Source organism: Lonchura striata, chromosome 2 (genome assembly GCF_046129695.1).
Source record: "Lonchura striata isolate bLonStr1 chromosome 2, bLonStr1.mat, whole genome shotgun sequence".
NCBI classification, from domain to species: domain Eukaryota; kingdom Metazoa; phylum Chordata; class Aves; order Passeriformes; family Estrildidae; genus Lonchura; species Lonchura striata.
In genome coordinates this window covers 97944601-97971894 of record NC_134604.1, presented here as the reverse complement: position 1 = coordinate 97971894, position 27294 = coordinate 97944601, and the positions used below count along the sequence as shown (strand labels likewise).

At 38.1% G+C, this 27294-nt stretch overlaps 1 protein-coding gene across 1 annotated transcript in view; it reads left to right on the top strand.

The window, feature by feature from the left end:
- The window catches only part of ARHGAP6 (Rho GTPase activating protein 6), a 157423-nt gene that overhangs the window by 117176 nt on the left and 12953 nt on the right, over positions 1 to 27294 (top strand). The window contains exons 3-9 of the mRNA XM_077781592.1: positions 279 to 350; positions 8660 to 8916; positions 13367 to 13562; positions 16091 to 16146; positions 19825 to 19975; positions 21207 to 21355; positions 24417 to 24596. Of these exons, the coding sequence (XP_077637718.1) occupies positions 279 to 350; positions 8660 to 8916; positions 13367 to 13562; positions 16091 to 16146; positions 19825 to 19975; positions 21207 to 21355; positions 24417 to 24596 (1061 nt within the window). The remainder of the gene's footprint in view (positions 1 to 278; positions 351 to 8659; positions 8917 to 13366; positions 13563 to 16090; positions 16147 to 19824; positions 19976 to 21206; positions 21356 to 24416; positions 24597 to 27294) is intronic.

The following is a 27294-nucleotide window of genomic DNA, read 5'->3' as shown; positions in this document are numbered from 1 at the left end:
AAATGTGCCCAGCAGCATGCAGGGGATGCATTTATGTTCCCCAATGCAGCCTCAGCATTTGGGTGAGCAAAGCCACAATCCTTTGGGCTGGAGGACTGGGAGAGTCCCAGCCTTTGTGAAATGTGCCTCACCCTTCCTGATCCCCAGTGCTGTGACCATCTCACTCCATGTTCCTACAGCTTGTGCAGCAGTTTGTTTAGGGTTACATCTCTTCACTTACTTCCTTTCTGTGTGTTCTTTTTTTTTTTTTTTTTTTTTTTTTTTTTTGCCTCTTACAGATGGACAAAAGAGGAAGAAGTCATTAAGAAAGAAACTGGACTCTTTAGGAAAGGAGAAGAACAGAGACAAAGGTAAAATGAATACATATTTGGTGATCAGGTCTTAGTTTTGCATATGAGGTTTCTTTAGTCTGATACATACTTTTTGAAGTAGAATTTTGTTGATGTGATATACTGTCTAGGTATTTATTTTCAGCCTAAAATATATGTTTTATCTTTTCTGTTTGACTTCAGTATAAGTCAGACCTCTTGAACTGAAAGGTTTTTTTTTTGTTTTTTTTTTTTTTTTTCTGAAAAAAAAAAAATTAAGACTTAAAGGACTGCATCTTTTCTCCAATTTTCTTTCTCCCCACTTTCACCATCCAGTGCAGAATGTGGTCTGTATAACATGATCCAGTTCTTTGCCTGCATTTGTACTCTCAATTTACAAAGGACATAAACCCAGCACTGCCCAAGCAAGTCAGTTGGTGTGCTTTTCTTTCTTTAATCTTAGGAAGATAGCCATTGTTTAAAATATATAAATGCTTCAGTGCTACTGATCAGTTGGATTGTAATAAACTCCACGTGACATGGATTTACGGATATGGTTGTACTCTTTTGTTTGGACACTAATCAGCTTTATGGGCTGGGCCCCAATCCAAGACCTGAAGTTGACCTGTAATTTGGAGCCATTTGAACTAAATCTAAATGCTGGGACATTGGAAAGTGTCTGTGAGATTGCATATAGGTAATTGTGCCTCTAATTTTGTATTCACTTCTGGAAAAGAAGTTCTGGAGAAATTATTGTAAAACTCAGCATTGATATCCCAGTTTCACAAACATGCATGCAAAATCCAGGAATTTATGACAGAAGAAGTGACATGGTTACTCCGATGTCCTCACTTTAAGTCTAGTTTAGCAGAAGAATGGAACTTTGAAATTCCACTGTAAAAATTAACATCCCCATTTCCAAGTTAGTTTAGATAGCTGTCAAGAAGAAATATTTTTCTTTTAATTTTTGTTTGATGACTTAAAATACATGATTATTATTTTCTTGATTTGAAATTGGTTGTAGAAAATATTTTTATTAATCTTTCTAAAACTGAATGTGCTCCAACACATTGGTTTGATACTTCCAGTGGCTTCCTGTATTATTACATTGCAAGTACCAAACATTTAATTTGTTACAAGAATTACTTGATATATGACTGAGGCCACATGCAGGAGGAGTCATTAAAGAAGAGATTTAATGATTTTATAGCCATTTTTTGGGGAAAATATTTTTTTCATTGTTCTATTAATTAATTGCATTTGGTTACATTGTAATTAGTCAGTCATTACATTGCTATGTTTTTTCTGTAGTTATTCATACAGATAAGAGTCAAAAGCAACATAGTTCTGTGCAAAACCTGCCCTGCTTTTCAGTGCATTTGCCAGATACTGATCTTCATAGGGGCTGTGAGGTGCTCTTCTGCATCAGAAAAGACTAACCACATCCTGTGTTCAGAATGGTTTGTCTCTCACAAATTTTTGGTGTAATGAGAGCTTTCATCTTTTCCCCCTGAGCGTACTGTGACTTTGGTAGTCTCTTGAAAGTTTCTCTTTAGGAGTTCAAGAGTTAAAATACATTTTGGTGCTTTTTTCTCATATTTTTTTCATTACTGTAGCAGAATTTTGCTTTGTCACCCAAGCTTGGCAAATCCTTGCAGTTGCACTTTCAGAGCTCCACCACTGCTCTATGGTGCAGTGGCTTGAGAAGTGACAGTGTCCTTTTTAGTGATGAATATAAATCCTTAACCCAGAGTTGGTCTTTATTCCACTAAATTCTCTGTTGCCAAAGATATTTCAAACAATTTTTTTTTCTTATATTGCCTTGCATTCTTTTGTATTTTTTTACAGCCGTGGTTTATTTTAGCTGACCTTTGTTTCTAATAGTTACACAGCTGCACCAGTTGAGCACTTCAACATAATATTACACTTCTGTTCAGGATTTTCTTTTATGTCTACCTTGCATGGTAGCATTTATACTCTATTCAGTTAGTAGGTTTGGGGATATATACTTGATTTTTATTCTGAAGGTTTTTCTGAGTGCACTTTCCCTTTTATGGCTCACTAGTTGCCAGTAAAGATCAGCACTTAATACTTATTCATCATTGTTTAAATTTATCTACTTCCTGGTTTTCAGCCTTGCTTATACTATCTGGTTACTTATACCAACATTTTGAGAAATCACTGTGCTGGTTCTCCTAATTTTAATTCCTTTTTTCTTACTATTATTTGAAATTCAGATGTTTCAAACATACACCCATCTGCTTTTATCCTTTTTCTCCCATCTCTCACTGTCTTATTCTGAGTTATAGAGATGTTTTACATGCATTCTGCACTTATAAAATATTATAGGAACACTCTCCGAGAGGAAAATACCCCAGCACTTTTCAAACAGTAGGATCTGTATTTCTCTCCTTCCTTTAGGAAAAACTTGGGTTGGTCAGCAAGGGTCCAGGAAGTAGTCATGTTCTGAACAGGTTGTGCTAGCAGTGAAAAGAGCGGCATGTCTGCTCTTACTAATTGTCAACAGCAAATGTTGGCCATGGTTGGTTCTGGTGTACTTTTATCTGCCCTTCTGGGTCAGTAAAGACCATCTGCCACTCAGGTACTTTCTGGGCAGACTCTTAATGCACGACAGCAGAGGGAATGAACAAGCAGGATTGCTGGTTTGTGCCAGGGGGCCATCAGCTGGCGCGGTGGTTGAAAGTGGCTGTTTTCCTGTGGGAAGCAGCAGCACCAGCATCTCCTGCAGCCTCAGCAGTTAGGGGGGACAGTATTGCCCAGCTTTCAGCTGACGAGTTAGCTCTGGAAAGAACAATGTGAGGCCTTGTGCTGCTGGTCTCCCTAAGGATGAGCCTGCCATGCTCACACCAGAATTGAGCCCCACCACCTTCCCTGAACAGTGGCCTCCATGTCACCTGAAGGCAGAGTTCACCTCCCTTGACATGTTTTTCACAGCAAACTTGTTCTGTAGAGAGGACATCTTCCATTTCTGGGCAGCTGGTCCAAGACAGACACTCCTCACTGAGCATGGGTGTGCTACACAAAGGCTGGGAGCACACACCCCCTCAGGCAGGTCCCTAGTCCTCATGCCTGAAAGGAATGCCTTTCTTCTCTTTATTCTGTGGGGTTTGTGGTGGGTTTTTTTACTAACTAGTCCAGCTGCACTGTTGTGAGGGGAAAACAAAACCAGGCCACAGGACGTCGGAGAGGAAGCAGGGAAGCTGATTACCAGATTCTTCATATGGAGGAGCTGCAGCTGCCTTAATGCAGACTTTGTTTCCATCCCTTGAGCATCACTTTTGTAAACACAGTTGCAGTTGGGAGAGTAGTTAATTCCAAACATTTTGTGTTTTCTCTATCCCAGCCTGGGAGCCCCCACATACCCAGACAAGTAACAGCTGAGGGGACCATGTTGTTGGTCCTGCCCAGTGTATGGGCTGCCCAAAAATCTCCTTTTGTAAAGACAGACTCCTGAAGGTTAATCCTGACAGTCATGCAGCACCATGTGATCATGTGTGTGGGGTGCAATCAAAGATAGCAGGGATGTGCCTGGCACAGAGGCCACAGAGGTGGAGAGAAAGGGCCACCATGTTGGTCACCAGGAGTGCATGATGGAGGCGTCACGGCAGCTCCTGCCTGACAAACCCTCTCCTTTAGCACCGACGTGCACGGAACTGCCCATGGTGTAGCTTTCTGGGGTTACTCTCTCTGGAGAGGTGCCCAAGGCTGTTCTTCCCCACCCACCCTATCAGGTATCTAGGCTTAAAAGGCATAACCAAAAGGAATGATACTCATTTCTTCTAGGATTGTTTGGAGATTTAATAACTTGTATTTTAGGACTCAGTCCAATCGATGGAATTTTTACTGTCTAAGCTTCACATTTTATTTAGATGGATCAACCTGTCTGTTAAGTGAGAGTTTCAGCAACTTGTCAGAATTCTGAAGGCCAATAAAGACATTACACTAGAATTTAATGCACTGTAAAGGAGTTTAATATATCTTTGTTCTTTTTTATATCTGTCAACATCTCATTAAAAGTGGATAAATTGTAAAAATGTTTTTTCAATTGTTATTACATCTCTGAGTAATTCACCAAAGCAGGATATAGAAAAACTTGCTGGATGTAAACAGACTAAACAGGAGAACAGCACTCCACCCAGACATTTAAGCAATATTTTCAGCTTCCATCATTCAAGTGTTTTTGCTTTACCCAGCCTCTTTGTTATTAATGGCCATCATGGCCCTCAATTATACTGCCTGCAAATGTCTCCAAACATTGGCTTTGGCTGCTGACAAACACTACTCAGGCTGAAGGAGCAGTAACACGTCTGTGCTGCTTGGAATAAGACATTCTCAGGATGCTGTGCATGCTGGCACTGGATATTGTTCCCTTATGAATTCAGTGCTAATTTTTGTGGCTGCAGAAGCAGTCTTTTGCTGTCCTTTGTTAGTGATATGGGTGTCAATGTAAGCAGACTTACACACAGGCATTCCTGAGAGAGATGCCTCCCAGAAATTACTTGCTCTAGAAGATTTTATTAGTAAACCAAGTTTGTTTTGCCTTGGTTCCAGAAAGCCCTCAGGTTAACAAAGAGACCTGCTCAGAAATGATAATCACTTGTTATATGATTGCTTGAGTAACTGAGAATCATCCCTTTTGCTGGTGTTCTGTGTGGGATGTAAATACTTGGCTCTACAGATCTGAAATAATTGATTTCAGTTGGCAAAACAGTTACCCTGTCTGTCTAGCTGGGGAAATTGACTTAAAGACCCCATTTAAATATCCCTTTAAAAGCTTGTTATTCTCTGATGTCTGTTCCTGTCATTTAAATTATATGGTACAAGCACCTTCATAAATCTTGGTCACAGGATTTTAGCAACCCAAAACCAGCATTTATGTTGTACTTAAGAAAAAACTCCAAATGCTAAGGACCCTAACCATAGTTCCTTTTCACTTTATTAGTAATGAAAGACTCATTAGAATCTAGAATATAGACCTCACTGGCTTCTGAAAGACTGTTATGTTCTGTGGGATGGAAAACAGTTTTCACCAGCTGAAACTGCAGAGAACTCTTAAACTATATATGGACAGGGTGACATGAGGTCAGGTAAGCTATAACCATGTGTCTCAACATCCTGAATATTATCATTTGATTAGCAAAAAGGAGGATTTGGGATGACTGAAACTCTTATTTGATCTGGCTAGGAATTTTTCTGTGACATGCTGCTTTTTATTAGAAAAAGGTGATTTACCGCCAAAGAAAGATTTCTTAGAATCATATCAGTTTCAATCAAATTTTTTTTAAGAAACTTGCCTCAGCTGCAAGATTGACTTTCTGGTAAGAGAAATTATGCACTTCTCCAAAATAGTAAATTTCCTCCTTTGTCAGTAAACACTGAAAACTGGAGAGTATTAAAAGTGGTGCTGGCTAAGGATACAAGTCTACTTCCAAGCTGATTGCCCAATCTGCCCGGTTTTTTCACATTTTTACATGATGCTTTTTGCAAAATGTCTTTTTAAGCTGCCCAGTCTCCTCACTGAATAAGTGATCAATGTTTTGTAGAGTTGACAGAGAATAACTAACTTAGTAGCTTTGGCACCCAGTATGTATACAACAGACCAGGGTTTGAGCCAGTGCTTTAAGGTACATTTCTTCATGCAAATGAAACCTCTCTGACAGAGAGGATCCCCACCCTAGAGCTGTACAAAGGCAGTTGGTCCTTCTACCTTTCTTGTGAGACCAGAGCCTCAAACCTACACATCTTGTGACTTGAGTTAATGCCCTTTCTCTCCCATCCGTAGGTTGCTAATTACTTCACATGAGTACAGCTTTTCTTTTTTAATTAATCTGAAATGTTAGAAGGGCTAACATTCCCTCTAATTACCTGTCCAACAGGGAAGCTGTTGGGATTGAATGCTTCTGAAGAGTGGTGGGTAGAACATGCTCCCTGACACCATAGTCTATGGTGCAAGCACACACACATTTACACATTTTGGTGGGAGCTTGAGGCTGCAGGCAGTCTGCAGAGGGGAAAACTGATTCTCTTAATTTCGACAAATGAGCAAAACTTTACTGGGTTTGCCAACTCTTTAATGTAATTACCACTGCCAGCCAGCACCACTACCATCTGTATTTAGTCTGAAATTCAGCCAGTTGGTTTTCATCCAGTTCCACATCTCTGCCAGATACTGAGAATTCATGGAAGTGGTTCATGTCCTCTGAGAAGGTCTACATCAGAGCAGCCTGGAGTAGAGGCTCATGGTCCTTTCTCTGGGCCACAGTGAGCAAGAGCAATTAAAAACCTGGAATCCCATACCTGAGAGTTTCCAAGGAGGGGCAAAGCCTACCTCAAAATGCCAGCCTTCACATACTGAAGTCAGGGAGAGAGTGATTTTAATGAAACTTGTTTAATCAAGCAGTCCTGAGAGCTCATCTCCTGCAGATCTTGCCCCAATTGATGTAGGATCAATGGCACCAGCCTGCTGTTGGGCATCACATGAGCCAGATACTGCTGTCCTCTCCCAGTCTGAATCACAAGCAGCTCTAAGCCAAACCAGAGAAATATACTTGGTTTTGTTGTTTTTTTCTCAGGAAATATTGTAGAAGGACAAATAAAATGGGGTGCTGGGTGTATAAGAAAGCACCCAGTTAGACAGCCAGAAGGGGACACATGTTGCATATGTGCATTTCAAATTTGTTATTTTAAATGTTCATTAGGAAGATAATTCAGAACAGTCAAAAATATTAATATTAATACTGTCATAATTTTGTGGACACACTCTGCTGAGTGCAGGAGGGAAAGGTATAACTGAACTCCTGGAACTGGCAATTCCTGCACTGTTGATATCTGTGTGAGGATGTTCTTTCTTGTCCTAAATTAAATGCAGATGGTTTTAGGTGTCATTCTACTCATAGGTCACCTCCAGAGTTGCTTGATATATGAGGCTCTGCTTCCTGATTTAGTTTTTTCTGGCCACCAAAGTTAACTCATATCTTAACATTTCATGCTTCTAAAGAGCAGGAATGTTTCTACCAAATCAGAACAATGGGCTGTTGTTTCTTTAGTGTGATAGACTAGTAGTGTCCTCATTCAAGATTCTTAAAATAACCACTTCTTTTCAATCCCTTACTTTAATACAAATCCAAATACTATTTGCAAGTGTCATCAAAGACCTAGTCAGACTTAAATCCCAGGAGGAATTTTGGTATTTAATTATTTACACAATTGTGCCAAAAGAGAAGTATAGTGTAATGAATGTTTCTATATGTGGGGGTTTTTTTAAATAATTCTGGTTTTGATGCTTAAAGAAATTTGCTTTTAATGTCTGGTGCTTTATTTATTCCTGATCTAAATGGGTCTGAAGCTGGAACCTAGTAGAAGTTGTACTCATTTTCACCAGGGTGAATAGCATCAATAGCTGGGTTTTTTTTATTTCTTTTGAACACAAACCAGATCTTGTTGGAAATCTATCTCAGTGGTTTTGCTTCTGCTAATCTCAGCTAGATCTGATTTGAAAATTATTGATGAGAATTTTGTTGTTGCTGACTGATTCACTGTAAAACATTTTTCTGTTTTGTAAAATATTTAACCATTTTACTTTGAGATCTGATATATATGCTGGTTTTATACATTACAGTTATATTGATGTGAAATAGGATTATGTTCTTTTTCTAAATCGAGACAAACATGTTCTCCTGTGTTTCCATGTGTCCATACCTTTTTACTCTTACAAAGGAACTTCATGCTGATATACCACTATTAAATAGGTTTGATCTTACCAGCATTTAAAACAGTATAGTTCTTGTGTAAATTTAAAACTATGTCCTTGAAGGCTTGGTCTGAGTCTGCACAGATGGATTCATACTCTGAACTGTAGTGAAACCCATGCACACGCCAAGACCCCTTGACTCTGGTGCCCTACAGCATTCATGAGAATGGAACCTGGTGAAGGGATCTGAAACATGCAGGAGAGCTTTGGCACAGTCCAAGGAGGCTCACGGTCTCAGGATGGTTACCAGAGCTTCTGATGCCCCCGTGCACCATCTACATGTAACCAGAAGTGCTTAACTCCAGTTACTTTTGGTGGAAATTAACAACTTAATTAGATTTGATCTCAAGTGATTCTGTGCAGTGTATCTTGCATTATGTGACTAGAAATATGATTCAGATACCATGGGCTATGACAACCTGGCACTGTTGCTATTATTACAGAGTCCAATACTTCATTGGAATTACTATATATATAGAGCAACTTCAGACTGTTTTTCTTAACAAACAAAGAGTTAATTATTTTGTACTAAATAAATACCAGAAGTTTGGTAACTATCAGGAGTTTGTTGTTGTTGCAGAATTTATTCCCCAGGCTTTTGGAATGCCTTTGTCTCAAGTGATTGCTAATGACCGGGCCTACAAGCTCAAGCAAGACTCTCAGAGAGAAGAGCAAAAAGATGTTTCAGATTTTGTGGCCTTTCTCTTGCCATTTGGAACTAAAAGACAGAACAAAGAACTTTCCAGCAGTAACTCATCTCTCAGCTCAACCTCAGAAACGCCGAACGAATCCACTTCTCCTAACACACCTGAGCCAGCGCCACGGGCAAGGAGGCGTGTAAGTAGACACATCACAGTGGGATGTGTGATTCTAGGTCCAGAAGGTCAAGCTGGACCAGGAAAACCCTCTTGTGTGTGTGGAATGTGGAATACTTTTTGTTTGAATAGTGGGTTTTATCCAGGTGGAAGTCAGCATCATCAACATCAGAAAACTCTTTAACTTTAGTGGAGATCTTCTTGTGTTGATGCTGGTGGATAAAGGTCATAGAGATCTGTGAGTCTGTAACAGATCACAGAGAGGCAGAGAGATTATCTAGAGGTCTTCCTGTTTGCTCCCTTTGTCTACCTCCTTCTAAGTCTTTTAGATCTAACAAATTCCATCTGTCTTCAACCTAATTTTTTCAGCAGTTTTAAAATCTAAACCTATGTGTTTGATATTTAGAGGTATCTTAATCTAGGTCTAACTTGATAATAAGTCTGACTATTAATCCTTCATCCTTATATTAATAAAAATCCTCATGGTCTAACCCATATCATATCCTCCGTGGTAAGTAAGGAGTCGTCAGACTGTATTTGTACCAGGGTCTTCAAAGGATTTTTCTTCATGCAGGCAAGGAGGATGCCTTTGACAGCAAAACACAGAGTGGTGGGTTTGGGTTGAATATTAATCTACATGTAAAATTGATCATTTTTTAGCATAAATCTGTTCCTTGTAAGTAAATTTTAAGCTCTGAACTTTCCAGTTCTACAGTCAGTAATTTATTTTTGGTTACTGTGGAATAGAGGTGCTTTCCTACTTTTTGATTTAATTTGCAATGGAGGAATAAAATAATTGCATAATAAAATAATTTGAATAAAACCCCTTTTAAGAAATCTGAGCAAGAATTAAGGCTCTGGAAAATAAAGTATTTTCCTAAGAACCTCACCTTCTTTCATCCTTAAGATAAAACCTGCTTCATAGAGATTATCTGTTGGGCTTTTCAAACCAGGATTTAAGAGGGGTAGAACTGGAGTAAATTGCAAATTAAGAGAAGGAAGAAGGTAGGTCATGGGGCTCTTTGTCTAGTTGCCAGCTGAAGCTTGAAGTGTCTATATTCTGATGCAAAACTGAAAGTATGACGTTTGCAGTCTTGTATACTCATTAATTCACATCTGTTGGTCTGTGCAAACCATATGAACAAGCATTTGTGTTCATACAAAAATGCAATGTAACTTGACTAAGTGTAATAAAAAATTCATGAACTTCTTTCAGAATTTGGAGTGACAAAAACTTCACTGTATGTACTCACTGGCTTCAGAACCTTTTTCATAGGAGAGAAAGATAACTCTTGTGTCCAGAGGTGACTCATCTGCTGTTCTTTTCACAAAGATTTGATGATACGATTTCTGACATGTATCTGACCAGTGAGCAAGCAGAAGAACATGGATCCTTTGGTACATCCACAGAGATCCATCAGGACCAAGTTCCTAGAAGATGAGGGAGGGTTTTGCTTGTTTTGTTTCTTTGGATAGTTGGGGATTTTTTTGTCAATACTAGCATTGCAGCTTTCAGAGTGCAGAACTGGAGTCTTTAGTCCAGTCTGTAGCTATGAGGATGTGGTAGGACATGCTTCATCTACAGAGAAGTAAGGTGGGCAGTATGACATGAGGGAGCTGGCATTTTTTGTAGGGAATGAACTTAGCTAAGGAATTTTCAATTATTTAACATTAATATCAACTCATATCCCATATCTTGTCTGTCTTAATAATTCTGTTTATCAGTGCACTTACTCCTCTGCCCTGAGCTTATTTAGGGGATGATAAGGAAGCCTGCACTTACCTTCTATCTCTTGAGCACTGTTTTCAACTGACAAATGCTTACAAAAAGAAGCAAAAATAATTTGTTAGTACATGCAACTGATACCATGTACTAACCAGTTTATCACAAAAATACTGCACAGACATCTAGAGTGGAGTCCTCTTAAACATAAACTGGAGGGATTGTTTATCGTTGCACCATTCACTTCTTTGCAACTGTGTCATTCACTTTTGTGTATTTCAAACACAAAAGTGAGTCTTCAAATACTCAGCTGAGACTTTCAGTAAGAGGTAGAAGAAGGTAATGCTGGCTGCAGAGCTTATGGTGTGAGTGCTGTCATTCTCTCTCCAACAGCTTGACAAAAATCACTGTTGCTGCATTTTCTGTGTAGGGTTTTTGCCCAGCAGTTGGAAGTTGAGACTTTAAAATGCACTTTCCTTCATCTTTTTTTGTGCTTATCTTAAAACTTCCCCTGTGTATTTAGGTTTTGAACTTGTCATGGGGAGCAGGGACTGGTATCCATTATGTGCAAAGGTAATGCCTGGTAGATGGAACTTGATTTTCTTAAGTTGCTGGGCACTGCAGTGTGTGTGTTACTGGACCTGGAACACCGGGCAATGGTGTGCAGTCTCCTCCTCCACTGTTCCTCAGCAGTCAGGTAGGTTTGTCTGAGCCCAAACTAATGGGTCTGGCTGAGCTTGAGCTGCATTTGTGGAATATGTTGGTAATGTTTTCTTGTGCACTTTGTAAAATCAGAGCTGGCCTGCACTTGGTATTGCCAAGCTATGACTTTGGTCACTGAACTCAAGGTCACTCTTCCTAAAGCCAGTTAATCCACAAATTTGATAAAATGCCCAAAGACCACGTTGAACTGACTGTATTTGCATCTATTTTAGGGATCTGAATCCGATTTAAGTGCCTCTGATAATGATTCATGAGGTGAGGAAAGGACCAGTAAAGGCAGGGTATAAGGGCAGGCACCTGTCACACAGGGGCTGCAGTGATGGGGTAGGATTTTCAGTGCCAATTGATTCATTTGATGTTTGGAATGCCAAACTCTTAAATAAAATCAAAATATCATTCAGTTGGAATTTTACACACATGGATCATAGCCAGAGGTTCTTGTTTGGTCTGGAGGGTTTTTTTGTTTGTGTTTTTGTTTCCTGTTGGCAGGAAATGGTAAAAGGAATCGAGCAGATGTACTTTTGAGAGACATTAGAAATAAAGGTCAAACGTTGCATTCTAAAGGATCTAGTAATTGTTTATAGTAATGTGGATAAAAAAAAACCCTAAAAACTTCACTGTGCTTCATTTCTACATCTACCATGAGTTACAAGAAATAAAACTATACCTGATAAGTAAAATGGATTTTTTTTAAGTATTATGAACTAGAAATTTATCAATGAGTTTAAAATCTCAGTGGACTTTTGGTGAGTTTTGTCTGTGAGTTGAAAATCTTCATAAAGTTCAGTTGGCTAGGTTGATGGAACAAAATACTTCTAGAGCTTTGAATTCCCTTCTAAGCAATTGTACATATCTCATTTAATAGACATAGAGTTCTGACTTGCAGTCTATAAATTGCCTGTCAGCTTTTAACAAACTATAGTTGTCAGAAAAGTTTTGAGTAGGAATTTACATTTTCATTATTAATTCTTAGGATGACATGGTGCATCCCTGTACAGTACATTTTATGTTATAGTAAAATTGATGCTTTGTTTTGGAAAGAAAGAAAATAGTTTACAACAGATATTTTTAATAGGAATAAGCCCTGAATTTTTTTGTGGTTTTATTATTATTATTATTATTATTATTATTATTGTTATTATTATTATTATTATTATTATTGTTGTTGTTGTTGTTGTTGTAAGACTACATGTACCCTAGAATGTTTTTGCCTCATAAGTTTAATAAGACTTGAGAGAAATGGTAATTTTGAAGTGACACTAATCGCGTGCTTTGAAAAACAAAATGTCCTGTTTTTGAAGTGTGAAAATTGAAACTTGCCAGAAACCTCTGGCTGCTTGTGCTGCTTTATCCTTTACAGACTGTTTTAACTTCTGCACCTTGCTGTAATTGAAACCTGGATTTCAAAGCTTTCATTGGAATTTTAATGATTTTAAAATATTAATATATGTGAAATAGAATTATTTAAAAAATATTACCCCTCAACTTCTCTGGTGTATCTTTGTTTTGTGATAGAGTGGGATATTTCAAACTCCACAGCTGTATGTATTTGTGGTATTAACTGTTAACTGTATATAATGTATGATTGTAAATAATTTTGCATAAGTTTCACTAATACAATGGTCCAAGTTACAGAAGAAGTAGGCAATAGATTTAAAAATATCTATATATCTCCATGCATGAATATGGTGGTTCTGAGGTGCACCCACAGACCATGATTCATCCTTGCCCGGCAGTATGTGACGGCTTACATCAGTAAAAGATGGAGTGAAAGAGTAGAAAGCATTTTATCTTTTCAGTATTTTAATTTGTATTTGTTGTAATATGATAAGAATAACATTGGTGTCATAGCGATTTTTCCTATGCATTACACTGGTATTATAACTTCATTGATTTATAAAAATGTTGTAGCTAATTGTATTTTTATATTAGTTTGTTTAAGATGCAGGTAGTCTTTGTTGGATCACAGTCCTGTGGTGCTGAGATGTCCCCAGCCCTGCTGATTGTTCATGTGTGTGTTTTACAGGGCGCCATGTCTGTGGACTCTATTACAGATCTTGATGACAATCACTCACGATTGTTGGAGGCTCTCCAGCTCTCTTTGCCAGCAGAAGCCCAAAGCAAGAAAGAAAAGGCAAGAGATAAGAAACTAAGCCTGAACCCTATTTACAGGCAGGTTCCTCGGCTTGTAGATAGCTGCTGCCAGCACTTGGAAAAGCATGGTAAGAATATTTTGTTTTCCCAGGAGTGGCAGATGTATTTTTACTGTAATATAAATAAATGCCTATTTTGAGAAGTATGTGCTTCCATTTGCAAGGGCATCTCTGAAAGCTAGACATTTTCCCTCCTGTTTTGCTGCTTGCTAAAAATACTGTCTCAAAAGTAATTATGTACATGATAGCTTCCCAAACTGAAGATCTATGCTACAAGCTTGTAAACTGGCCTATAGAGCACAAGGGATAGAGTTTTTTTCATGGAGATCTTTTACTGAGGTGCTCAGCTCTGCAGAAATGACTCTTCACACCCCACAGGTTTACCTGTACCTTCAGAATAAAAAGTCTGAAATGTGCCAGTCAGTCTGGATCTTAAGGTGTGAGATCTGGATAAACTATTTATACTCTAAGACTTTTGATATTTGAGGATGGGGATTCAGAATAAGAAAGAATTCCATGCTAAATATATTTTAAGCTCCAAGTAGCCTCTTCCTGTTCACTGTAAGGCTTGAAGACTGAATACTCAGTTTGTCTCTGGCTAGATTCCTCCTGACCAGCCTCAGGAAATTCAGACTGCTGCCAGTATTCTTCCTATGTGTTCATGATTGTCCAGACACAAGCCTCCCACAGCTTTATGTAATGCAGAATCAATAGTCAATCTAGGTATCTGCTCACCATCTCTGCCAGTGTATCTCAGCCTTGTAAAGTTTTTTAATGATAATTGTAATAACCTGGCCACAGCAAGATGGAGTTACTACATGGCCAAATAATCAACAAACCATAAAATAATGGTGATTGTTAACAGCAAATAATGTAATTGATGCTAATTTCACCAGCAAGAAATCATTTACTAACTCTGAATGAAAGGCTTTTGCAGATGAGGGACTGCAATTTAAAAAACAATGCTGAGCTTTCACAATTCATAACTGATAACTATCTTCTTTACAAATGTATCAGGAGCACTGCAAAAGATAGTCACTGTTAGTCTTTTATAGAGATTAGATACCATGGCTGACAAGTAAGTATGGGATGATTAAATTTGAGATTAATGCCTTCCATCCCTTTAAGCAAAGGTAGCTGAGTTTGAAGAACATAAAAGTATCTAAGTCAGCCAAAAAAACCATCCAGCTGAATAACACTTGCATACTATGAGTTTATGTCACCTGATAATCTGTGATATTTTTTTTAATCCTTTTAATGCACTGTCATAACAAAGTTATTTTCTATTTGATGCTCTTTATGGAAATATTTCCTTTACATTTAAATTTCCTTTTAAAGGAAATTTATGATGGGTTATTGTGTTCTGTTTAAGAGTAAACTAAAATATACCACAGTGCAATAATCTGATATAATCTGGGGAAAATTCTTCAATTTTAAATTTAATCTGCTGTCCACAAGACAGTCATTGGCACTGAGAAAAGCTTAAAGATGGTAGAAGATGAGCATTGTGGCAGCTTTATTCCAGGCTATATAATGGACCAAGTTGCTGATTCTGAAAATACTTGCCTATATGCATAAGTCCTTTTTCAGCAAAGGCATTTGTTTCACAAGGTAATTTTACACTTCCTGTATGTCAGTAGAGATTAGAGCTGCAGAGTAGCCCTTGTTAGACCATAAACTTCCAAGTTTATAGATAATTTCATGCCTTTTGCAAAAGTGTATAACCATGTAAAATTATGTTATGTTCACAGGCTCTTAAGGCTCTAAAATTTCCACTTATATTGTCATTGCTGAAGACCATGTCACCTCTCAAATTTTTCAGGTCCTGTTATTCTGCAAGATATGTCCATTTGAGAACCATATTATAATTTGTTGTATTTGTAATGGCTTTCTACAGGGCTAGAAGAAGGTTTGAACTGAATTTGAAATGAAAAGTGAAATGGCAGGCAACTCCAATTTCCTAATCACTTTAAGTCTAAATGACACACTTCTGCACTTTGCCTAAAGTACCACAATGCTTCTTCATAGCTTTCCCTCTATATAATAGCTTTCTATAGTTCCTACCTTATAAACTGCACACAACTTCCTGTTGAAGTTCTGCCCTCTCATAGTCTGCCTAAGTGCCCTATTTATGTACCTTTGAAAGAGACTCTGAACTTTGTCTTGTCAGGAACTTTAGAGCCAGTGAGTTACCCTAAACACCAGCTTCATCCTGTATCCAAATACACAGCTCAATACACACATATTTAGTTGTTTTAGTGTCAGTCCTGGAAGTTACACCTCCAAACCCTGAGCAGCGCCTCAGTCTCTGCATACTTTGGTTCCTCATAGCAGTGGCATATCCAAAGTGACATCACAAGAAATGTCACAGAGATGCCATTTTGCAGATAAAGTGTGATCCTTAAAAGCCACAGTGGATGGCTTCTTAATCACAACCCAGTCTTGCATGAACATGGTAAGTAAACGTTTGTGGAGAAATATGTTGCTGTTTTATTTATTCTTATAAGTACACACATAGGTCAGAATGCTTTGGTTCAATGCACTTTTCAGGAGAAAATTAAACAATAAAATAGTGCTATGATGTGTTACACTTGCAGGTCTCCAGACAGTAGGAATATTCAGAGTTGGAAGCTCAAAAAAGAGAGTAAGACAGGTGAGTGGATATGGATATGGTTTTCTTTCATCAGCTATGATACAAACAAATCTGATTCCATAGCTTGTTATTTTTTTCCCATCTGTAGCGTGGTGAAATTTAGGCTTTCTGAGTCAGTGACTTCACTGTTTTTTTGATGGCTCATAAAAGGCTATTTCCAGTATCTTTTACATCTGGTGAAATCCTTGTCAGGTTCTCAGCAGGTTAACAGTCTCTGTATGTTTTGCTCTGGAAAAGTAGCACAGGGTTGGAGATCCAAATAAACTACAGTGAAGAAATTTTCCAAAGGTCACACTGCAGGGAAAAAAAAATCTTGGCTGTTCGTTTCATCTCAGAAACAGCTGAAGCTTCCAAAGTAAACTCAAACTGTAAATCTTGTTTGGAAAACTCACAATATGAGAAAACATGCAAGTACAGAACAATCTCTTTGACCCTAAGATTGCTGCTCCTAAATATCACCTTTCTTTTACTCTGATTTCAAGGTCAGAGCAGACCCTTCCAACTCTTAGTCTCAGCCAAATTATGAAAAAGCAGAGATAGCGTACAATTTGGTTCCAGAGGTAAAGTCAAATGTGGGTGTTAGCTCCTAGGTATATCTACCTGCACTGTTATTCCCAGAAGCTGGGAACACATGTTGAATTAGACCAGTGGAGATAGTGGTTTAGTGTTTGCATGATGCATAAGGAGGGGATAAAAAGATACAGGAAAATATCCCTTCAGGGAAGTTAAGACCAAAAACATCAAACAGAAAAAAAAAGGCAAAGGAAAGCTTGACTGCATCTGATCCCAGAATTTATAGTTCTCTGCAAAAAGTTGCAAAAACTTCATAGTGTAATGTTACACTGGAAAGTTACCTTGAATAGCTAAACTGAATTGATTTTGGCTGGTAGGACAGTATAGCCTCCTGAATTGTAGCTCATTCTCCAGCACTTTCTATTCCTGAGTAGCTGGTGTTACACTAAACTAAAAAACATCTGCAGAGGCAGTTTTCAGATCAACACTGAACTAGATAAAGTATTGAAGTTGTCTCACATTTGCATTGCAAGCTTGAATGTCAAAACGTACATAATCATTTAGGGGTGAGTACAATTGCATCATAGATCTGGGGAAAATGCAGAGAGCTTCTATCATTCACTTGTAAACTAAACCTTACTCTAAACATTTATGACTTCAGCCACTTTTTGTTCTTTGTTTTCAAAATGTGAGGAAATAAAGAGATTTTGATATCTGTGTTTTTTATTGCATAGACTAATTTATAGAACTAAGTAAACTGATGTATTTCATTAAACAAAAAGGAAGCATCAGCTTGGCTCTTGTAGTCACAGTAATAATTGCTGTCAACAAGAACACATGGGAAAGTCTTGATTCAATTAAAATTCCACTCATTTTCTGAACCGTAGAAAGCCAAACCCAGCACTCGGATTTTGGTGTGCTTTTGCAGCTGTTCATTAGTTTTTCTTATGTAGAAAGTAAGCATATTCTGTTTTCCTTCCTTCCCCAATTAGAAAATGTCCTTTTTCAATTGTAGTTTGTTGCAGTAAATACATAAGTAAGTAGATGCATGTGCCAGAGGTGGTTTTGATTGGTGAGCAGGAAGAGAAAACATAGAATCTGCATCTCTTGCAAACCTCCTCCTTCATGTTCAGTGGGGTGTAGGACAGAGATTCCCAAGCTTGTGTTGACTCAAGGTGGTAGATCTGGTACAACAGGATGCCAGGTACCATCTTGTGTCTGGAACTGATGCTTGAGCAGAGCGTTGTTGCCAAGATTGTAGTGGGCAACCCTTGATGCTGGGCCTAGTGACATTGTGACAGCTTCAAACCTGAGGATGAGGAGTGAGATGGAGCTCTGCTCTCCTATGAAAGAGAGCAGTCTGTTCTCTTTCTCTCTCATCGCATCTGTTCCAGCACAGATGTCCTCATCTCTCATAGGATTCAGTGTGCTGTAGTTCACCACCTGTATCTTCCCAAAGTCTGAAAGTACTCTGTATAAATGGAGTCTGAAAGACTTAAAGTTGAAGTGTACAATGAACAGTGTTAACAGCCGTGATACCTGGGTCTGAAATGTGCCACATCTCACCAAAGCTTCGATGATATTTTGCTGGGTAGGACATCTCTAGGTCTCATTGGATATCAGATCACAAGTGCCATATTCAAGTTTGTAACAGCAGTTTATGATTTAGCCAGCTATTTGGGAAGTCTGAATTCCTGATGCAGTGCTAATCTGTTTCCTCAGCTGCTTTTGGGCACTTAAGTGCAGAAACAATCTTCTGGATTGAGGTAATTTGTGGTGCTCTGCAGGGATGTTCTGCATTTGTCACCAGTCTAGAGAGTAGAATTAAGCTGGGAATGTAGTCCTCAAGTTGGCACTGGAAAATCTTTGACCATAAATCAAAGAATAATATTGGATTAAGAACATATTCTGATCTTCATAGTAATTATTTATTATTAATTAGGACTGATATTAATAATGTTAAAAGTAATCCTAATAAATTAGAATGGAGGTTGTGGTTTTTAATGAAAAACTGTCACACCCATTATGAAAGCACAGTCTCTGCTGAAAACAAAAGATTTTCACACTGAACACACTGAAAATAGATTAGCACATGAGCAAGATTTGCCACAAAGTTTTACAGGCATATAGTTTGCTTGTGACTTAGCTCCTATCCTCTCTTTGTTATGTTTATAATATTACTGGTGAAGAAACGTAATAACTCAGATTTCTCTTTTTATAAGGTTTAGCTGTAATCACTCTGAGAAAATAGGTGACATAGCGATGCCTCATGATGTTAGCAAAGGTACAAATTTTTTCTAGGAAATAGTTTTAAAACCTCTTGACTGTTTTCAAAATGTAAAAAGAGTAAAAGGTGAAGCTGTCAGCCTGAGGAAAGTATTCTGCTCTTGCCTCTGGAAAATCCCTCTAGAAGGGCAAGCTTTTACCTTTGAATAAGGTGTGTCGGATTTGGGAGTGTTTTCATCTGCCCTTGGGAAGTGTGATGCCTTTGAATTATACAGCATTTGTCTGAGTACCAAAGCAAGGGGAAAAAAAAACTTGCAATACCTTGTAATGATGTTAGCTTGCTGTTTGTGAACTCTGTAATGACGATTACTTAATGAGCATAACTAAATTAGGAAGGCAGAACGAGGTGTGTGTGAAGGAATGCTGTGAAGTCTGCTTGCTACCTGTCTTTACATACAGTCTTAAATCACAAGAGAAATGGGAATTTGGTGGATATTAACATGATCTTACTAATAATGTTTTTCTACAAAATTCTTAAGTGTTACAAAATGCACTTTTAGTCTTTCTGGTTCCAGGGATAATGCAGTAAGGTGATAAAAGAGCCTGTCACGTAATTTTCTTTATTCTCTCTGGTTTCTGCCTTTGCATTTCTTGCATTTCTGCAAAAATTATACTTGGATACGTATTTTCATACAAGAGTGTCATATATTAGCTGGAAAAAAAATGTATTTTATTACAATCTGGTACAAACATTAGGTTATATCTTATGGAATAAACAGCAATTATATATGAATTATATCTTTGATCTTAGCAAGGATTAGTCATGCTCAGTCTTGAAAGTGAAAATAAGTATATCTGGTTCTTAAAATATTTTCTGTTTTGGGAGGTATTAATGGGGGACAATAAATGACTGTGGTTTTCTCTCATGATTTTTTTCAGTTACGTGAAGAGTTTGACCGAGGCATTGATGTTGTATTAGATGAAGAGCACAGCATTCATGATGTTGCTGCCTTGTTAAAGGAATTTCTGCGTGACATGCCTGACCCACTTCTCACCAGAGAGCTTTATACACCTTTCATCAACACTCTCTGTGAGCTCTACAGCATCTTGATTTATCAATTTTGCTTGAATTCCTTGATCTCTACTAATTGTCTTCTTTTATTCTGTTCCTTTAATGCTCTGGCCTTGATTTGCACCTAATGTTTGCATAATACACTATAAAGTATTTAGTATATTTAATATACAATAGTATATATAACATAATACAATATAATGTATAAATGTTATATATTAATATAAATAATATAGTATATTCTTTAGTATAAATTTACTGAGGTTTTGGTTTTACTTCTTGGTTTTTATATTCTATAAGTATAATCTGGAAAACTAGAACAAGAAGGATTTCACTAGCTATACATATTTTTGCATTTGTAAGGATGGAATTCATGTTGTGTATTAAAACCTGACCCTGTCATTGATCCAGCTGTGCTAGGTCACAGACTCCCATTTGAATCCTTGTACCTTAAAATTTTTAGGTCTGTCTACTGACCAAAGTTCCAGCTTGGCTTGAAAAATTCAAGCTTCTTAATTTCTTCATTTTCTTTCATTCATTCTCCTTTGATGGTGTTCAAACCTTCATATTAAGTACTCCCAATTGTGTTGCCTAAGACCCAAGTGCAGACTCTCAGGGATTTAGGAAAAAGTAAAGTTGGATGTTTCAAGCTTAAGCAGCTGCCTGGCCTGGGTTCTTCAGATGTTTTCTAGCCCTCATGTCTGAGATCCTGCCTTTGTCCCACCTTCGTCACTGGCTGCCATTTAGATGGTAGGTGGTTCAAGTGGTGGTGGTAGCAGAATATCCTTTACCTCTCTGGTTGCTTTCCAATCTCCTGGTACTTTTGCAAGATGAAAACTGTTAGAAAACTGATTATAAATGGCTGAAGCATAAACCTGATTGGAGTGCTTGACAGCTACTGTATATACCAGTAGCTATACCTAAATGAGTGGAGTAAGTAGAAAAGTAAGAATATTTGCATCCAGTAACAGTGATGGAGTGTAAAACATGGATTTTTGTCTCTTTTAGGATAAGAAAAATCCTATGAACTTGGGAGCAAAATGTTGACCAACTAAGGCAAAAATCCCATAGCAGTAGTTCTTATAGTTTTGATATTTCCTTAGAGTTTTCTCTTTTTCTTCTGATTTGTAAGGAAAATGATGCTTAAACAAAGCTATTCCTATACCTTCTTTGGGTTGGGATCAGTATATTTGTTCTGCTTTTAGGTTAGTTGGAGTGATTTCTTAGAACATATTTTTTCCCCTCTTAGTATTAGAGCCAGATGAGCAGCTCAGCACCTTACAGCTTCTCATTTATCTTCTACCTCCTTGCAACTGCGATACCCTTCACCGCCTGCTGCAGTTCCTCTCCACAGTAGCTGGCCATGCAGAAGACACCAGAGACAAGGATGGCCAAGAGGTAAGTCCTGGTCACTTGTGTCCTTTGACTTTACTTAATTCATGATCTGACAAGAGCTCTTCAAAGCCTTGGAACATACACAATGGTGGTATATCCGTGGAAGACAGAGACTTAATCTCTTTGCCTGCACTTCTGCCATTTGTTTACTATGTTCTTAGGGCTGTGAAGGTTTAATTTTTGTATGACTCAATCAGTAAAGCATCTACCACTTCCTTTGGGAGATTCAGTGTACCAGCCTTGCTGTCAAGAACATCTAATGTCATCCATGCTGCTTTGTTTTATCCCATAATAGTCTATGGGAAGAGTACTCAGAAAAGGTCAGGCATGCAAGGATATTCTTCTTAATATTCTTTTCATTCCCTGTTGGGGCTTTTTTTTATATCACTTTTGGACATAGCAGTTCACTTCTGGGCTCTCTTAGCTTCCTTGTGTGCCCTGGGTAGTGGAAAATAAACAGAGGACAGTAACTCCAGCTGTATCCTTGCAACTGACAGACCTCATCAGTAGCTGGAATCAGGGCTGATCTTTGCCCATTTTCTTTCTGACCTCCTTGACTGTTGCAGTCTGCACCAAATTCAGTGGCGAGTTTGATGTGCCTTAATCCCAGAGAGACAAGAATGCCTACAGCCATGGGCTGAGCTCTAGCCCTGAGCTAGAGCTTCTCACATCTGCACCTGTGCCCATCATGCTAGAGGAGACCTGAAAATCCAGGCTTCCTATTTCCTGCCAGGGAAGGGCTTGAACTAGTAGGCTGCTGTGCAAAAGGAGGCAACTCTGTTAATTGAATGAAATGGATATAGTCTGTCAGTGCTTGACAAAAATATACTGGTTTATCTGTGGAAGGATTTCTCAGTCCTCTGAACTGCAGTAGAGACTACTTCTGAGATTCTTAGGAAACTCCTCAAGAATTTTGTCTTCCAGGTGGAAAATCCTGCTGATTTTGTCAAATTTGGATACCTTTTGCAGTTGTCTGATTTTAACAATTAATACTCTGAGTCCTATTTTTGCCATTTTTTTGCCTCAAATCCTAACTTCCAGTTATTCCATCTTTACAAGTCCTAACTTACAGTGTTGTATGTGACTTCAAGGTCTATTTCACTTTTAAATACACTTTAAATGCTATTATTTTTGTTCTCAGCAAGGAGTTGATAAAAAACTATATCACTGTGATGGAAAGCATTTAGAAAGAGCAGCCTGTAATAGTTTACTGTGCTTAAAAACATGTATAAGCCAGCTAAGGTCATGGAATCCCTGGTCCTGCAAAGAGTTCTCTGTTGGTTCAGGAATGTACCCAAAAGGATCTTATTGCAGGGCTAGAGTATGCTGCTTAACAGAGTTCATTTGGCTCAACTGTTGTACATCAGCTTTGCCACAGGTATTTTGGTAAAGCAGATTTATGTAAGCTATCTTGACAGTATTGTAAGCATCAGGAATATTATGGATACCTTTTATAGATAATAGAGTATTCTGCTCGCAATTATTTAAGCTGTTTATGAACAATTAAGTGAATAAAGGCATACAGGGCAAGAGAAAGTATTTTATCAGACTGTTTGCTATCACTGGAAGGAAAACAGCCAAGCTTTGGCACACAGGCCCTCTTCTTGATTTCTTTCAACAACCCTTCTCTCACAAAGGTGAAGATGGATGACTAACATTATTAAAATTACTCATTCAGTTAATTTCAGTGGAAATGTTTACTACATTTTTTAAGGGTGCCCTGAGGCTGCCCTTAAGAAAAGGCTCACTGTTCGTACAAACAGCCTGCACACGCAAATCTGGGCACAGCCAGAGGCTGCCCTGGCACACTTGAGGCACCGTGTGCCTGTGCATCTGTGGTGGCTCAAAACTCGGACAGAGTTTAAAAAGCAGGTCACCTGAGAAACAGCTGGGAGCTTGGTGGTGTGCACATAAGGGTGTGCTGTTCTCACAGTCATGCTGGGATGAGTCTCTGAACAAAGAGCCAACATGTTTGCTGTGACTGCCCATGCACCTACTTAGTACAGATGTCTATCCAACATTACACACTGCTCCTACCAATAAAAAGAGAAGCTTTTTACTGTGCTGTCCAGTTGTGTTCTTTAAAAAATAACCCAGGTGAAGTTAGTGCAGTTTTAAGTTTGCCTAGAGTATTTGGTGAATGATCAGCTACAAAAGAAAAAAATTAAAAACACTTCTTTGAATTCATCTGTTTTGTACAACTCACTTCTTGAAATTCTATTTTTATTACCTCTCTTTGATGTCTCTTTATATCCTTTTTAAAAACTCTTAGTTGAAATGACCTCTACTTTTTGTTGAAGAATAGAAGGGGAAAACACTAATCTAATCACAAATATGACAATGAAATTTTTGATGTAATAATGTATACGACACATTTTTCAGGTAATTCCTGCCTAGTCTAGTATGTATTCCTAGCCTTTTACTTCCTCAAAACTCAGGTTACTGTTGCTTTCTTGAGCACAGGTTTATAAAAGTAGGAAAAAAGGTAAAAACCCCAACAAACTTAAACAAGCCATGAAACAAGTAAACATTTGGCACGTTCTAGAAATACAGGAAAATACTCATTAAAAACTGGGCCCACTCCTTAATTATCTCAACAGTTTAAACATGCAAAATTATCACTGTGTATGTTTCAAATCATGAATGCTACTTGAGAAAGCCAGGAGCTTTCAGCATTTGGTCCTAAGACAGTAACATGCTGAGATGCTGAAGCAGGAGGGAGGTTGCTCTGAGTTCAGAAGTATGCCACTGTTGAGCTCCCAGGGAATTACGGGCAGAAAACACTTCCACCTTCTACTCCTCTAATCAATTTGAAAATATATCCAGAAAATCTACTGTGCTTGTTGCAGAGATATTCAAAATAAGGTGTTGTTCATTTTTGATTGACAAGCAGCAGGTTTTGGTTTCGATGAATGAAGCATCTACCAAATCAGGAGGGGCAGAGAGTGTGTGTGTATTCATGTGTGGGTGTGTAGGGGTATGAGTGTGTACAGATGTGTCTGCAAACATATCTGTATACATTAAGCCCTGAGAGACCCCACCTCATTTTTATTCTCTTTTCTAGATTACTGGGAACAAAATGACATCGCTTAACCTGGCCACCATCTTTGGCCCTAACTTGTTGCACAAGCAGAAATCTACAGACAAAGAATTCTCAGTTCAGAGCTCAGCTCGAGCTGAAGAGAGTACTGCTATCATAGCTGTTGTGCAAAAGATGATTGAAAACTATGAAACCCTTTTCATGGTGGGTGGATGTTTTTTCATATTATTCATATACATTTGTAAGATAAATGAGAAAATAGCTGATTGATATTAAAGTAGATGGAGATGAAATAAACTGTAGAAGCTGCATTAAATTAGGATCAATAATTATTGGTAACAAAGAGTAGTCTTCTAGCAAGGAGAATGATTTGCAGTAAGTAAAAATATTAAAAATGTGTACTTATATGTTGCTTAGAATGATTTCTGTGTAGGTAAAGGTATATTGTATAGCTGTATACTGAGCAATGCATAGACAAGATTGAAAATTATCTTTCACATCTCAGTTTTGGAAGTCAGGAAGACAATTTTTCTGCAGGGATTAAGAAATACTTAATTAATTTAAGGAATTACCTTCCCTACCCAAGACTTTTGTATTGATTGTATAGAGAGGAAGGACAAAGCTTTCTTGTTTGCTAGTTGGATTAAAAAAATAAAACATATATCTGTGTAGTTCCTGACTTCCCTTCATTCTTTTGCTGAAGCAAGCAAGTTCTTCATAAGAAGGCTGATGGCCTTGGACTTGGACATGTTGTTTACTTAAGACAAAGCTTATTTAGGTCACATTTCTCATGCCTAGCAGTTACCTGAGCAGTTCATCTGTGGCTTTATCTTACACTTTTTTTGTGTACAAAATTGTAGGTCAGCTCAGCATGACTTGTGTTTGAGGGAGCCCTGCTCTGGGGATAGCAGAGGCCAGTCAGACCTACTGGTGGTCTTCATTATTCTGTATTGATTTTAGTAAAAATACACATTGGAACACAGCCAGTAATCTTGTAAAAGTGGAAAAAAACTTTGGTTGTTGTGTCCTGAGACTAAGCAGCACTGTATGTTACACTGAGGAGACAACTTCCCAAAGCAGAAAGAGCACTCTGGAAAACTTCAGTACTTCAGCAAAGCCGAGTGCTGGAGACCTTTTTGGAAGAAGATGAACAACCCTGAACTGTGGGCTGATGGCCATATTGCAAATAGAAGATGTCTATCAGTTTTCAACAAGGGAGTAGAGAATGAGAAAGCAATCATGAGCCCTGCCTCAGATGTCTTAGCCTCAGATGAACTTCTTTGTGGTTTTCCTGCATTTTATTTTTATTCTTGTATCAGTGAGACACTTGCAATAGTTTTCTTTTTTGTTTTTGTTTTTTTTTGTGTTTGGTTTTTGTTTTTTTTAATGCTTCTTACAGTTGGAGAAAATGCTAGGTGCTATTTTTCATTCCACATCAATAAAAGAAAGTGACAGAGCAGCACTCTGTGTGAAGGTCTGCTAGCCCAGAGTGTGGATTGCACCATCAAGTTTAAGATAATACTTGAATAAGAATACTCAAGATAGTTGAAGTGTTCTTATTGTTGTTTCTCTTTAAGAACTTCTTACAGCACAGACACATCTCAGTACATAATACTTAAGGCATGCATTGTGACTTTCAGTGTGGAAAGGATGGGGCTAAGGTTAGACTAACCTGCATCTGGGCTCTAATTCTGGTGGATTTATTCCTTCATTTCTTCAGTGCTTCAACTTTCTTTGGGAGGTTAAATGAAGTGTGGGAAAAAGAATTTCTTTTGTTTTCCAGAGTTGCATTTACTGTTTATGGTTGATATCTATGCTACATAAAAAAATAAAAGAACATCTGGAGTTAAGGATTCAGCTACAACTATATCATGGTGTATTAATGCTCAGATGCCTTTGTGTTTGTTTTTTGTTTTGGTTTTTTTGTTTGTTTGTTTGGTTTTTGTTTTGTTTTTTTTGTTTGTTTTGTTTTGTTTGGTTGGTTTTGGGTTTTTTTTGTTTTGGTTTTTTTTTGTTTGTTTGTTTTTTCTTTCTGTTACTTTATGTATGGAGAGGTTATGGAAACTGATTGGTTTCAGCATTGAAGCTGGAACAACATTTGTGAACCAAACCCTAGGAAACCAAGATGTGGTGGGGTACCTAGACCACAATATCAGAATGATTCTGACTTATTGGTGGATTAGAGAGATTCTATTTGTCGGAACAACCAAGGATATTGAACACCATTTTTACTGAGTAACTATTGCTAACATCATTAGCATGCAAAAGTGGATTTCCTATAGAAGATAAAATCTGGTCATGCTCCAGTGATGTCATTGATAATAATCACTTTTAAATCCAAATCTTGCCCATTTAAGTCTTGGGGATGTATTAAAATGTTTCATGGGCATGTATAAAGAACTGTTCTTTGCCAGTCTCTGCAGCTGAATGAAAGGAGGCACAACTCAGCCACCTTTCATTTTTGACTTGGCTTTGCATGAAGGATGGAAATCAGCAGCTTGTTCATGTATTTCATCTCCTAGTGTCCAAATCCAGCCCGGCTGCAAAGAAGTTCTACAGAGTGTATGAAATTTCATATTTTTACAGTTAGAGACTACTGTGGCCTTCCCACTGTGGAGGCAGCCACACACTGCCATTCTGAGCCACATCAATGGCAAGGTACAGCACAAAGGAGACACTTCAAGGTTCTGTCTACCATTCTGTGTCTCAACAGCTGTGACTTTCATGCAGCACCCAACCCCACAATCTCAGAATATCTGGTACTCTGCTGGTGTCCTGACAACCCTAGAGTCCTCTGATACATCCCTGTATGTCCTTCAGAGCTATTATTTCACCACCTTCCTTGGATTTCCTTCTGTCCCAAATTTCAAGTTCTCATCCATCTACGTAGGTGCAATTACCA